This window comes from Osmerus eperlanus, chromosome 9 (genome assembly GCF_963692335.1).
Source record: "Osmerus eperlanus chromosome 9, fOsmEpe2.1, whole genome shotgun sequence".
NCBI classification, from domain to species: Eukaryota; Metazoa; Chordata; class Actinopteri; order Osmeriformes; family Osmeridae; genus Osmerus; species Osmerus eperlanus.
In genome coordinates, this window is record NC_085026.1 from 11,061,598 (window position 1) to 11,077,432 (window position 15,835).

Sequence of the window (15,835 nt, forward strand, 5' to 3'; positions counted from 1 at the left end):
CTGCCTAGAGACAGTGCATGAGTGTGTGTGTGTGTGTGTGTGTGTGTGTGTCGGCACACCTTCTAGCTGAGCTAAAACATGACCGACCAACACAGTGTGTCTGTGCGGGCAGGGTTCTCTGAAGGTAGACTCACTGTGTTGTAACTGTGTCTGTTGCTCTGCTCTCGTCTGCTGACTGACAGTGGAGAGCAGCCGCACAGCCATTCAGAGCTGGGGGCGGAGCCTCTGATGGGAGAAGGAGGGGGAGGAGTTCATACTGTCTCTGTGTGTGTGTGTATCTTAATTCTTGTATGCTTGTGTGAGCCTGAAGCCCACACAGGTAGATGGGAACGATGCCTCTTCAGCAACCCCTGGAGGAATGATTCCTTGCCTTCCTATTCCTATTCCTCTATCTCTCTCTCCCCCCCCCCTCTCTCTCTCTCCTTTCTCCCTTTCTCTTCCATTCGTCCCTTCCTCTCTCACTCTCGCTTTCTCGCCCCCCCCTCCCTATCCTCCCTATCCTCCCCCTCTCCCCCCCCCCTTCTCTCTCTCTCTCTCTCTCTCTCCCTGTCTCTCTTGCACCAGACCAGGAGGAGAGATTTGCAGCAGCAATCCGTCGCTAATTCCCGCTCAGTGTTCATGAAAAATGTATAACGTGGAGACTTTGGGGAAATGCAGATTGGCGCCGGGCCTTCGCAAGCTCGCCTCTGCATTAATGGAACATTATTTTCACCCCCCAGCCCCCTCTACACCTCCATCACATCCTTCTTTTTTCCCTCACTCTCTCGTTCCCTCTCTCTCTGTCTTTCTCTCTCTCTCATCATATTCTTATGACGCCTTGCAGGCAAACCACTGCATGCAGAAATGTCTTCAGTAGAACCCTCTGTGGGGGTGTAGTGGAAGTTTAGCAATAAGCGCAAAACGTAAGCAAGTCAGCAACAATGCACTGTCCCCCACCCCAACAAAACAAACAATAATCACTCAAAAACTTTTACATTCACCAAATGGGACTGCCATCCCAGCATCAAATTCTCAGCTAGCATGCTTTAATGGAAAATGTCACCCAGGCAGCATGCGGGCGTCGGGGTGGGGGAGGTTGGAGGAAGACCTATGTTGGCGCCCGCTAATAACCAAACAAGTAACACTGGGCGCTTATGAGACACTAATAACATCAGCCTAATGTGATCAGGACTATTCACTGCTGAGCTCATGCATACGCTACCCGGGGAGACAGCCACGTTAGTTACACCCCCAAACACACACACACACATGCAAACACACACTCGCCGTCGTCCCTGTAGCCATAGCAACGCTAACAGTGCGCTCTAACTTCAAAGACAGATGTAATTTCAGACTTCCAACGGCCAGAGGGAGGGAGGGAGGGACAGAAGAAGACAGAACGAGAGGAAGAAGAGAAAAGAGACAGAATGAGAAAGCGAGAGAAAGCGAGTGTGAAAGAGAGGAGGGAGAGGCAGAGACGGAGAGGGAGGGAGAGAGGGAGAGAGAGACAGGGAGAGAGAGGGAGAGAGAGAGAGGGAGAGAGGGAGAGAGAGGGAGAGAGGGAGAGAGAAAGAGGGAGAGAGGGAGAGAGAGGGAGAGAGAGGGAGAGAGAGGGAGAGAGTATTCCACTGGCGGCACTAGCAGGCAGGCGGACAGGCTAGGACTGATGATGAATTATAAAAATATCCAGGAAGGTTGTGAGGTGGACCGCACCACTCTGCTACCCTCTCCTGGGGAGAGAGCGAGAGAGATAGAGAGGAGAGAAAGAGAGAGTCGGGAGCTCTGGTTGGCATGTTCTTTTATACTGCTGTCTGTATCTCTTTCTCACTGTCTCACACACACTCTGTTTCAGTTTACCCTGTTCTTTCTCTCCCCCTCTCCATGCTGCCCAGCTGTGTGACAGCTACAGGACGGGTTTATCACCAGGGCGGGGCTAGGCACGGGAGGGCTTCTACTCCCCACCAGAGAGGACATCACCTGCTCCTCCACCATCTCCAGTGGGGGAAGACATAGTGGGGAAGGAGATGGTGGAGGAGGAGAAGAGAGAGGTGGAGGGGATCTCTCTGGTCTGGATTATCAATCCCCCACTGCCGAGCCCCACCCTGATGGTACAATTCTGTTTCCTCTTCCACCCACTGTATGTATACAGAATATAGAATTTTTACATAGAGATATATCTTATATTTATACATAAATGGAATATCAATGGAAGTAAGCCATACCGTGCCCAATACAAAATAATATGTGATGGACACATACACAATATTATTCATTTCAATTTTCAATTTTAATGGGTGAAATTGTCCTTAGGAATGAAACAATACTTCAAGCCAACTACCAAGAGTAACACACAGTCCTCACACAAAAAGTGAATTGCCCTGTCCTCCTCACTTGGAGCCAGGAGGGAGGGGAGAGGTGATTTTGTATTTCCTGATACTCTAGTAAAATACAGCCTGCTTCTATTGTGCCAGCTGGAGAGTGATTGCTGGTTCATAAGCGTCCGCCTCCCTCCCTTGTTTCCTCTCTCTGGCTCTCTCCCCCACCCGTCTTATCCCTCTCCCTCCCTCCCCCATCCCTCCCTTACTCCCTCCCTCCCCCCGTCTTATCCCTCTCCCTCCCTCCCTCCCTCCCCCATCCCTCCCTTGCTCTCTCTCTCTCTCTCCCTCCTTTCGTCAGTCCCTTGCTCCCTCCCTCCCCCCGTCTTATCCCTCCCTCTGTCCCCACCTCCCTCCCTCCCTTGCTCTCTCTCTCTCTCTCTCTCTCTCTCTCTCTCTCTCTCTCCTCTCCCCTCCCTTCGTCAGTCCCCTTGCTCCCTCCCTCCCTCTCTCCCCGCCCTTTCCTCCCCTCCCCTCCATCCATTATCCCTCCCATGGCACCTCAGTTTTACAAGACAGTGGTTTTACACAGAGCAGCTCTGATGCTGAAACCCTCTTCTGCTCTCCAGGTATGGGTTCTGTTCTGCTGCACCTAGAATGTGGGGCTACAGCTCGCAGACTGCCTAGTGGGCCTACTAAACCACTCGTTCTCTCTTGGACTTTCAATCTCTTTCTCTCCCTTCCTTATTAGCCGCCCTCTTTTTCCTTGGCTTTGAGCTGCTCTCCCGGTTCTGCAGGGCGTGGTGCGGAGAGGGAGAGGAGGGAAAGACAAGATGAGAGAGGGAGAGGGAGAGGAAGGGAAAGACAAGATGAGAGAGGGAGAGGGAGAGGGAAGACAAGATGAGAGAGGGAGAGGGAGAGGAAGGAAAGACAAGATGAGAGAGGGAGAGGAAGGGAAAGACAAGATGAGAGAGGGAGAGGGAGAGGGAAGGAAAGACAAGATGAGATAGGGAGAGGGAGAGGGAAGAAAAGACAAGATGAGAGAGGGAAAGGAGTTGCTCTTCCTCTAGTGTTTCAGTGTGAGATGTAGCCGGCCCACAGGTCCGTTCTGCTTTCTCCTGCTCTCCTTTTCTCCCTCTGTCCCTCTCCTCCTCCTCCTCCTCCTCCTCCCCCTCTTCGCTGATCCCAGCAGAAAGGCGCCAGGGCTGCTGCTCTGTGTTTGTATAACCAGGTTCATCCCTCTCTGCTTTCAAACTCCTTTCACTGCGTGTGTGCGCCAGTGTGCATGTGCGCGTGTAGGTGCATGCATGTCTGTTAGCGACTGTGTGTGTGAGTTCATGTGCTTTTTGGTGACTGTGTGTGAGTCTGTGTGTGAGTCTGTGTGTGTGTGACTCTGTGTGTGTGTCCTTCCGTCTCTGTCTGCTGTGTCAGGGTTCAGTGGAGCGAAGGGGACAGGCCAAGCCTGGTGGGGTCCCAGGGTTCAGTCTCCTCCACAGCTGACAAGCTTCCCCCAGTCCATACCCCCTGAGGTGACACTCTGCTGCAGCTTCTCCCCTCTCCCCTCTCCTCTCTCCCCTCTCCTCTCTCCCACCACCACAGCCCTCCCAGGACCCTCCACTGTCTCCATAGCACTGCTCACAGCCACCATAGTCTGCTACTAATCTGCTACCTCTAAACTGAGTTTCCAGAGCATGTCCACTCCAGTGGTAAAGGTGCTAGCTGCTAGTTCACTTCCTGCTGAAGCTGCAGGAGAGAGTTTCAGTTTCTTTAGTATAAATAGTTAATTAGCATGTACATATATTTACATTTACATTTAGTCATTTAGCAGACGATCTTATCCAGAGCGACTTACAGTAAGTACAGGGACATTCTCCCCGAGGCAAGTAGGGTGAAGTGCCTTGCCCAAGGACACAACGTCATTGGCCTTGCGGGGAATCGAACCGGCAACCTTCTGATTACTAGACCGATTCCCTAACCGCTCAGCCACCCGACTCCTCCTCCTCCTCCTCCTCCACCCGACATATATCATATTTCATGATATATATTATATGATTCAGAGCATGCTGTAACCTGACAGATGGATTCTAAGATATGGTATGGAGGAAAAATATCTTTCTTCTGTCTCTAAGGCTCCCCCCTCTTCCTCCTCCTCCCTCTCTCCTTCGTTCCTTTCCTCCTCTCCCAGCATGCAGTGGGGTTGAGTGGGCCACAGTGCAGGCCCCTAACCCTGCGGTGACATCACAGCTCCAGCGTGGGCTCTAAACTTAAAGCAGGGGGAGGGTGGATGGGGAGGTGGGGTGAGGCGGTGGTATGTGGGGGGGTGAGGGAGCACAGAGTAGTCGGGGTGATGTGGGGGGGGGGAGGAGTCAGTGGTATGCGGGGCGAGCACGTATGACATGCTCCAGAGAAGCTCCGGGTGGCACACACTGGTGCCATACACACCCAACAGGACCGAGGGGAGAGAATCTGGGTGTGTGTGCGTGTGTGTGTGTGCGTGTGTGGAGAGACGGGGAGTATTGGCCTCCCCAGCTGTGCCCTGTCAATCATAACCCAACACTGAGAAAAACAGAGGAAGAGAAAGGGAGGGAGGCTGGGAGCGAGGGATATTTTTTTCGTCTGTATTGTTGAAAGCTAGCAGAGGAGGGGTATATGAGGACTGCAAGGCATGCCAGAGAGGAACGCACACACAGCCATTCTTTATGTGAAATGCTTGTGTATGCGTGTGTGTTCGTGTGTGTGTGTGCAGTCATATATCTATGGTTATTTCAATAAGGCAGAACAAACTCAGCCACCCTCTGTGGGTTAAACACTTCACATTCATTGGAAGTCTAAAACTAGGAGGTGCCCCAGTTCACCTCCTCTCTACTGTACTGTCCACACGCACCCTTCCTCCCCTAATAACACCCCCCCCCACCCCCCCAGCCTCTGCTCTTGCCACATGTCCTCCCACACAGACTCCCAGACCTATCGAACAGAACCCAGCCGGCCAGGGGAGAGGAGGGGACTGGAGAGGAAACAGGAGAGGATGGAAAAGGAGGAGATGGGAAGAGAGAAGAGGAGGGGACGTAGAGGGGAGGAAGGGATAAGAGAGGAGAGGAGAGGAAAGGACAGGAAAGGAGAGGAGAGGAAAGGAGGAGAAGATAAGATCCTGCCTTATTGGCGGGCTGTCAGGGGAGCGGTGGAGAGCTGGGGAACATGTAACAACTGGAAGAGGAGCAGTGTGTGAAACACAACCGTTTCACATTACTGGAAGAACAGGCTTTGCAGCCAAAAAGGGCTCTGCAGTGTAGCCTTAGTGTTGCCTGAATGTAGGCTAATGCTAAGGTAGATGCCAGAACCACCCAGTGGAGTACAACACGCTAAGGCTAAATGTGCATGTGAGCTAATAGAAATGCAAATTCTACTGTGGGATAAACATGCTAAAATTGCTGTAGGCTACTACTAACGTTATGCTGAATGTTACAGTGGAGCAATACAGAGTGATTGATGATAAGTTGAGAGTGATACTATATACTTTTATGGAGGCCATAACAGTAAAGTCTCTCTTGTTTATTGTCATAAACGTTCTCTTTATTTGAACAGTACCTGCCTTTGGCATCGTTCATGTGTGTGCTTCACAGATGGATCTTAAGATAAGACAATAAGATATGGTTTGTGACAGTCATGACGATCCTAAGTGATTAAACAACTGGACATGTATGTGGCTCTTGACCGCATAAACACACACATAAACACGCACCATGTACAGACAACACACACACACAAACGCACAACGCCCCCCCCCCCCCCCTTGTCCACACACACACACAAATATACATGCCACCACATTCCAAAAAACATCAAATGACAATTCCCCAATCCACAGTTCCCCCCCAACTGAAGTGACAACAGGGGTTTCAGATCTGAACTTCAAACATGACAGAAAAACATCTCTCCCACGACAGATTTACGCCCTACGGCAACACACTGGAGTCTCTCCTATTTGTCTCTCAATAAAAACACAAAAAATAGATTTGAATATGGTTTATGTATTTCTATGATTGGATGTAATCCAGAAGCACATACAGTGCCCTCTAGGAGGTGTGCAACACAGGGATGAAAGCAAATAGATAGATATCCTCACTCACTCATCAATACTGCAGGGCCAGTCTTGCGACTCAATGCCAACAGACTGATACATCAATGCACTTTCTCATTTAGAAAAAAAAGCCCCTTTCATGATGTGATTTCAGATAGGAGAGAAAGAAAGAGATATAGAAAGAGAGAACGATAGCAGTTCTGAAAGAGCAGGAATGCGTTAGAGGAAACAGTAAAGAGAAAGGGAAAGAGAGAGCGATGTATTTCCACAGAGTGAATGAAAAGAGGGGAGCGATCAAAGAGAGAGAGAGAGAGAGAGAGAGAGCATGGTTGGGATGGAGCGAATGAGACAGAAAGGGGTAAGAGAAAGAGGCCTGAAAGGGAGAAATGAGAGGGTCACAAGAGAGCGAAATAGAAAAACGAGGGAAAGAGTAAACACATAATTAGAGGACAGAACAGAGGAAGCTCATCGAGGAGGGGAGAGGTAGGGAATACTCATTTCTCTCCCTCTGTTCCTCTCCCTCCATCTTGAACAACCGAGGGAGACAGTAAGAGTGTCGCGACGAGAACCAAAACCTCATTCTAATTAAACCAAACGATTCTGGGAGCCTTAAAATTGCGAATATCTCCCCCCTACACCTCCACTGTTCTGCATGGCCTCTCCGAATCTCAATTACTCCTCCAGTCAACCTCCTTAATGATTCCTATCTCACCGAGTGTGTGTGTGTGCGTGTGTGTGTGTGTGCAGCAGAGAAGGCCTCCTCAGACGATGCTTAGTCTACCAAGGCCTAATCTAATATGCCCTTTTCTGCTCACGCCGGCAGCACAGTCAAAACAAAGCATTGTGCCGCTAATGTGGGCATTAGATATGAAATGGCCAGTGAAATCTAGGACTGCCCTCGTAGACGCACAGGAGAGACAAAGCCCCGGGAGGATGAAAGGCTGTCTGATTGGAGGGCTGAGCTCTAGTCCTGCCCTGAGTGACAAGGCTTTCCACAAATAGCAAGCTGACAGCTCAGCAGTAATACAGGAAGTAGAGGGAATGGGGGAGGAGCTTATGGATGGAGCATTGCCTTTCTTACCGTGGCTGCTTTTCATATATATACTCTGTGATTGTGCGTGTGTTTGTGTGTATATATGTGTGGATTGGTCAGGGGAGCTGTCACTCACCGGCAGGCTGGAGGGGCGATCCTGCTGGATCAGACCCATGTCCTCATGGTTGGCCTTCCCAGAGTTCCCTGGGGCCTGGCTCCGGTTGTTGTAGCTCTCTTGAGGGGCCTCCTGGAGGGAGAGAGAGATAGGAGAGAGAAGAGAGAGAGGAGAGAGAGAGATAAAGAAAGAAAAAGAGAGTGAAAGTGACAGAGAGAGAGAGCGAGAGAGAGAGCGAGAGAGCGAGAGAGCGAGAGACAGAGAGAGAGAGAGAGAGAGAGAGAGAGAGAGAGAGAGAGAGAGAGAGAGAGAGAGAGAGAGAGAGAGAGAGAGAGAGAGAGAGAGAGAGAGAGAGACAGAGAGAGAGAGAGAGAGAGAGAGAGAGAGAGAGAGACAGAGAGAGAGAGAGAGAGAGAGAGAGAGAGAGAGAGAGAGAGAGAGAGAGAGAGAGAAACAGTTTCACAGACATCTGCATGGTATCAGCCAAGTTAGCGTGGTTCTATCTTCACCATCTAGTAGTATCTAATGTCTCTACTTAGACACACTTAGGTACACTATATGAGGTGCATATCTGATGCTCGTGGTGTGAGCAAGACATAGAATCTCTGGCTGGGGACCAGTCGTGTTTGGTAAGCAAACAGTGTTAGTGAGAATGAGTGTCCATCACGATGAAACCCAGACAGACGGTGGGGGAGGTATTGAGGTAGGGTAAGGAGGGTGGACTAGGGCAGGGTTAGGACAGACATGACCAGACGGTAATGTAATTGACTGCTGTTGGGCTGTCTGCTCAGCCAAACAAGTTTGCACGTATACATTCCAGTCCTACTACCCCATCGACGGTGTTTCTTTCAGACAACAGTCCACAGACTGACAAATCCCTTCCCATTCCATTGTTCCTTACAAGCCCTTGTTCCTCCCCTATGATCACACACCACCTTATCACACTGTCAGAATGCTGTCTCACTTCCTCAGCCTGGTTCATACCCTAGAGAAGGCTTTACTGAGACTCAGTGACTTTTACTTTTTAAACACGACTTAAGTGGCTTTCAATAAACATTTGAGAATTAAACAAGGGGATGTAATTCATTATCCAGCTCAGCCTAGCCACGATTCCAGGAGAGGATTTGAACCTGGACCAAAACAAATTCCATTTTCTATTCTGGGGTTCTCTATTCTGGGTTTTATTTCCAAAGGCCAGGGGTTTGGCCTTGTGGAATTCTCTCTGAGGAAAAGCCCTTGTGTTTATCTACCATAGTAGTACACTCTGGTTTGGCGGCGTGCCAAGCGACAGGCTTTTATTACATCCTGGGAAGTCCTTCATTTGGTACAGCAGGCCTTACACAAATACACAGCCCCACTAAAGGTAAACACACACACACCGGAGAACAGGAGGAGGAGGTGGAAGAGGAGAAAGGCAGAGGGGAAATTCCGGCACGTGAGAATAGACTAATGTAGGCAAAAGATGGAATGGAGCAGCATGTGTGTACGTGTGTCTGTGTGTGTGTGTGTGCGTGCGTGCGTGTGTGCGTGTGTGTCTGCATGTGTCTGTGTGTGTGAGCAAAGTCATCCTAACTGGGTCAAAGTAAGGTTACAGTCTCGTTCTACTGTTTACATCCCATCTCTTGCATCATCCAACTGTCACATTCCATATGGAACAGAGAGAGCGTGTTTGACTGAGCATGTTTGAGTGCATAGGAGAGAGATACAGAGAACCCTTGACTGAGAGAGAGTGAGACAGAGAGAGAACAGCAGAGAGAGACAAACATATAGAGACAGAAAGAGGCAACCAAAGGACAAATCTGAGTGTTTTTGTCCTCAAAGCCCTATTCCAAAGCTAATTTAGTTGCTATAATGCAGAGCTAAAAGATGATCCACACTATACCTTAAGCCTGGGGCCATAACTAATCCTGTCTTTAAACACACACAGACACTGTAACGTAATAGGAAAAAAAAGTATTGAACGAGACCTTTCTGAAGTACATGAGGCAAAGCAGGAATCCGACTGACTGAAATCATATTAGACAGGCGTGGGGGAAGGAGCCGTAATATTAGATCATATTGAATAGCGGGAGTGATGAATGGTAAATATGCAGTTTCACTAAGCGAAAGGAGATGGAAAGAGTGTATTATTCATTAATCAGTTTAACATGTGATGGAAGGAGAGGATAGAAATAAGGGTCACCCATTCCTCCCTCAACTTATTGCTTCTATCCTCACTCTCCTCCTCCATTCTGCTCTCTCCCCCCTCTGTTTATATATAGTATACATATAAATATATATATTGTATATAGTATTTACACATACATACGTGTATATTCCTTCATCATCCCCTTTCCTCTCCTCCCTCGTGCCAGGATCGTCATGACTACCAAATGAATGAGTCATTCCCACACCTTGGAAGGAGCACATCTATGCCATATATGCCACTAATTCTATTAATATTCATTAAAAATTAAGCTTAATTGCGCGTTGTCAGAAAGGCCCCGCAGGCTCTGGAGCGTCCCAGCAGGCCCCTGGAGGACGGCCGGAACTGATTACCCCGGGCTGGACCCCCATGTCTGCCACTCAGGTGAGGTGGTGGTGAGTGAGGTGGTGGTGGTGAGGTGGTAGTGGGTTTGAAGGGAGGGGGGGGGAGATTGCAGGTAAAAACAAAGAGGGAGGTACAGAAGGAGAGTGGGGGTGAGATGGAGAAAGACAGGGGGGCAAGAGATAGATTGTTGTTTTAAGTATGCAGGGATATTTGCTGCACTGTGCCTGGTAAAATAACACGACTGTTTCTTGGATCTAACCACTGAAATACTGTGTACTTTCTGCTGTACTTTTTGTGTGCACTATTTATTCTGTATGTTGCTTTGGATAAAAGTTTAATTGGGTGTTCTAAGTGCAAAAGTTGTTATTTATGTTTTTTTTTGTGTTTATTTATGGACTGATTGTGTTTTTACTGTGATTGTATTTCAGTCTTTCATGGGTGAGTGTTTCATGTTGTTTGTGAGCCCCTAACCTAAAACAATTTTTCTATTATTATGTGATTGAATTGTATTAGGTGAATTGAATTGGAATGAATACAATCAGTAAATTGTCATCATTTGTTACGTTGTTATTTAAAACCACATGAGTGTGTATCACAAGAGCCTTTGTGACACCAGAGCATGGACAGAGTCAGACTACAGAGACACAGCAGAGCATCCATCCAGTATCCATGTCTCTCCTGTCCCCTACATCATTAGCAGGCACAACCATGGCATTTTTAATGGACCCACCGTAATTGAACCAATCAACAACCTTGCAGGGAGGGACCTGCAGGAGTGGTGCTGGGTTGTTTATTAAAGGGGGGGTGAGGGAAATCACATGCCTTCCACATTAACTAAATTGGCATCTTAAATCACACGTACTGGTATGATAAAGGACATGGTTGATGAAATGCTTTAGGGACTTGTTTGGCTAACTGTTAACACTGACACTGAAAATATCTAAAGTAAATCAAATCAAATGTTTGTATGATATTACTTCTCAGAAAGTGTTAATGTGCAATTTATGTACATTGTAGCCAACCTTACTGCATGCTGTGTGGTTGATTTGAGTCAATAATCATGAGATGTCTTTGTGTGTGTGTGCGTGCTTGTGTGTGTTCCAGTTTACCACATAGACTGGTGACAGTCCGGGATCTCCCCACTTCAGTGCTATCTTAATTGATCCATTTGTACAGGTCTGTTCTACTACAATGTCCTTCAGATTGGATTCTCACCAAAGCAATCCACTGACCTTTATCACAAAGCAGGTACAGGAGTGGACTAGCACCCCCCCAGAGATGACATACACACACACACACACAGACACGCACGCACACACACAAAAACAGCCTTACCTCACACAGACGCACACGCACACACTCTCTCTGTCACGCACACACACACTCTCTCTCTCTCACACACAGGCTCTCTCTCACACACACACGCACACACTTACACACCACCACCATCATCCAGTCTACATGATCTCCTATCAGTATTTCAGGTCTCCTTCCCCAGGGAGCATCTCTGATGTAGCTACATTAACTGCAGATGTCATTGGCAGGGCTTTCATTCACACACGTTTCTTCCTCTGCAGAGGAATATCAAATGAGACGCCACTCTGTTATCCTGACTTCACACACACACACACACACACACCCACACACCCAAACACTCACACACACACACACACATATGCACACCCCTTTCAGTCCCCTGTAACGTACATTACTGCCTGTGCTGTGACCATAGCTGTTCATGGGCTTATGGAATACATATTTAAATTAAACCTCGCTCTCCCACACACACTCCCCTTCTGTTCAAGGTTGGGGAGAACAATAGTAAGCTGATGGCAGACTCATCTTTGAATGTCTAAAATTCAAAGTGTGGCAATGTATCTCTTTAAAAGAGCATTTCCAGAAACAAACGTGGTGGCATTTCTAACAAATGCTGGCTAAATGAGGCCCCCAGGGTGCTGTGTGCTAACTGCTCGCCCTTCCGGAACCATTATGACTGTCCTAGCCGCTCCAAAACACCTCTCCACGGCCTATTTGCATTTGAATTGCAGCACAGTGCAAAAACAAAACATGAATCAAAAACAAAGTTGTGGTATCCAGTAAAGCAATTAGCAAGTGCCAGTCAACGCAGAGGTAAAAAAATTAAATAAAAATTCACAAACACACAAAAGAACACCAAATTATGAAAAACACACATTCCTACTCACACTCACTCTCCTGGAGAGAATAAAATCCAACTAACCATTTTTCTGGCCTTTTAATTTTTTCTCTCCAAAAACTCATCAGGCTTAAGTGCTCGTTGGTGGCAGCCAATGGGAGTGCGCCGGCGGTTGCCGTGGAGCTGGCGCCTGGCGATATGCGGGGACATTTAGAGGACTCCGATAAACTATGGCATTTAAAAGGTTATGACAATTAAAGCAGCTCGCCGCAAATTAGGCCAGCCAGACCTTTACCACGGATGGCTCCTCTCTTATCACCCTGCACCGGCTCTCTCTGCCACATGCCCTCCCTCTCTACATCCCTCCCTCTCTCCATCTCACCCTCTCTCCCTCTCTACATCTCTCCCTCTCTATCCCTCCATCACTTCCCCCAAACCGAGCCGTGGCAGAGCCTTTTTTATGCGGTTAATTAACAGACTTCTTAGCTAATATTCAAATGCTGACCAATTAATGACATTGAACTTTGAATGGCCCTACCCCTACCCCCCACCACCCCAACCCCAGCACCCCCCCCCCACACACACACACACCTCCATCATACCAACCTCTTCCCCTTCTCCTGCACCCCACCATACACACACAATTACACACTCCAACCCCCCCGCATCCTCCAGATCTGTTGCCGTGGCAGCCTCCAGTGTGTGGGGGTGCTATCGGCGGGTCCTTGATTAAGGCGGGCCGCTGAAGGACGGTAACCGTGGCGATAAAGCCGGGGGTGTGACGGCTGAATGGGACAGTGTTTTAATTAACCTTGAGTCATTTAAGGGGGGGGACTGCAGATTCAGCCTGCTGCAGTAGCGACAGGAAGCAGGAAGCAGTCATGTACTGCAGGAAATCACAACATCCCACTGTGGTGGCCATCTCTTTTGTTAGACCAACAACTAGTTACTCCCATTATCAAATCACAAGACAGCAGGTGTTACAGTAGATTATGGGTCAGTCACCACCACATTTCTGCTCCACTGAGCTACTTCAAATTCCACATATCAAGATATTAGATGGCTATCCCAACATATCGATTTACTGACAGACTGGGATTTTTCATTGAAATCACACGCACAGTGATTGTGAAACTTCCATCATCTCCACAAGTAATTCTCTCTGACGCAGCAGTGTTTTTACACAGTGCTACAGCACATCCTCTCAGCTCACGCTAGCATCTCTGTGGATATGGGTAACGGAGGTTGTCTCATCCAATCAGCTGAGAGCAGCTGGACCCCTACAGGGGTGCCCTACAGGGGCCAGCTGAGGAGAAGCAGGAAACAGTTAGAGCTGAAGGAGGAACATAGACAGTGGGGAAGGGCCATGAAGAATTGAAGACTTCCTGGTTTGCGGAAGAACGAGTGTAGAATGACTGTAAAATGGATGCACTATCATGTCTGAACAGTCAGCTAGTTATAAAATGTCTACATGTACTGGAAAGTTCATGTCATGTCAATGTAGAGCTCCATGTTTGTTTAGGTGATAACCTTACTTGTTTCATTTTCTATGTCACTCCTCAGATACAACAGATTTCTGCCTGAGGCGTATTTCCAGGCTTTGCTGGTAACAGAGTCATATCTCCAAAGCAACGTGGTCGCACTGTGAACTCCCAGTCCAACAAGACAAGGCCCTCAGATACTGCTTTCTCCAGCCATTTTTACAACCAGCTACCACCACTGATAAGAGCACTGGATACACAGGAAACGTGTCTACACCTGTATTCTGGGCTGTCAGGGCCATGCACACAAACACACACACGTACACACATACTGTACATATAGAAATACTGAGTGAAATACAGAAGCAGGTGTCTAGTGCCCAAGGAGAGAGAAAGAGAGAGAGGGAGACAGAGCAGTAGGTATTGTGATCCCTCTAAAGACTCTCCCAGTTTCCCCTGCACCACCACAACAATGTGAGTCTAGGAACCAAGCATGAGACTGATTGTTCTCTCTCCCATAGAAACGTTACAGTTCATTCACAGTAAAACATCCCATGTCGAGACTTTTCACTGAAATGTCACATTCAGAAAGGTTGCGCATTTTCCACTGAATGCAGTGTCACAGCACCTCAAATTACTCAATCAACTTAAGGATGTCCTTTCACCTGGACTAATGGAAGTGAAGAGCGATGACTATACTACAGAAACCTCTAGAAAGCCCAACTCTCACTGTGTAACGAGGGGCCACAGAAAGGGTCACAACGACAACAACATTGTTAAACGGTTGTGTTTTATGTTTTGTGTACGTGTGTGTGAGTGTGTGTGTATCTGTGTGCGTTTGTGAGTGAGGGAGTGTGTGTGCGTGCGTGTGTTTGTGAGTATGTGTTCATCTACTGAGCACACAGCAGCAATTTCGAGATGTAAAAAGGTCAAACGGTGACCTTTTTCTCTGATTCTCAGTTGAAATGAGACATGATTAACCCAGACGGGTTGAATCACAACTACACACAAACACACACATACACACACACACAGAACCGCATGCGCAATGCACATACTCGCACCCACATACTGCTAGGCAACCATTCTCTCACAACTCTATGAATCTTTCCTAATACAAATGTGTGCTATACGGAAATGCATGTAAGAGTAATACATTGGCCAGGGCCTTCGGTCTGGCCAAGCTGGATCATGATCCCTGAAAACTAAGAGGTCTGACCTGGGACAGCTAGCAGCCAGACCAGGGTCAGGGCTAGGGCTAGGGCTAGGGCTAGGGCCAGAGCCAGGGTCAGATAGACTCAAGATAGACATGAGTGCAAAAGGTCATTAAAAGAGAGGAAGCAGGAGGGTAGGAAAAAAGCGAGAGAGGGAAAGACAGAATAGGAGAGGGAATAAGAGAGGAGCATGTAGACATAACAGAGAGAAGCGAGGTTAGAAAATCCTGGGTAATGGAGAAGCGATGGAGTGGGTGACATGAGACAGACCTCACAGCCATCATTGAGAAAACCTCAGCTGGGTTGTGTAATCCAAAGCAGTTTAGCCTCAGCCAGAGTTACTCATCCTCTCTCAGGCCTGTCTGACACAGAACATTCCTTAGTCTGCCAGTGGAATTTGTGAACTCCCATTCCCACAAACCCACTCTCTTTTAGGACCAGTCAATCACGCACACTTAGAGTCTCTATTTCCATGGATTAGAGGACCCATTGACCCCCGTCCACCAACCCCCTTTATTTTATTAAACTCAACCCATGTCTCTTGTCTCTTTCTCTTCATTCCTCTCTCCCATCCTGTGGTTCTGTCCTTCCTGCTCCAGTCCCCAGAGTGTTTGTCCTGGCCGGGCCGGGCTGTACTAGGTCGGCCCTCAGGGCTTCACAGACCATGAGGCTGAACACACGGACAGACCCTCCCAGAACACACACTTCATCTCAAACACACAATTTGCCACCTGGATCACTCACACATGCATCTTCCACAAAAAGGAAACGCATAGGAAAAAAAATACCACGTAAATGATCCCTGGATTGCGTGGGTAGATAATAATGTGTATTTCCTGTGTGTATGTATGTGTAAGTGTGTGTGTGTTTGTTTGTGTGTGTGCGTGTGTGAAATCACAGAAGGAGAAATATTCAAAAATAGCCTTCATGAATAA

At 48.1% G+C, this 15,835-nt stretch overlaps 1 protein-coding gene across 1 annotated transcript in view; it reads right to left on the minus strand.

Annotated features, from left to right (window-relative positions):
- The window catches only part of LOC134026656 (AT-rich interactive domain-containing protein 1B-like), a 120,292-nt gene that overhangs the window by 72,935 nt on the left and 31,522 nt on the right, over window positions 1-15,835 (minus strand). The window contains exon 4 of the mRNA XM_062469547.1: window positions 7,542-7,652. Coding sequence (XP_062325531.1) covers window positions 7,542-7,652 — 111 coding nt within the window. The remainder of the gene's footprint in view (window positions 1-7,541; window positions 7,653-15,835) is intronic.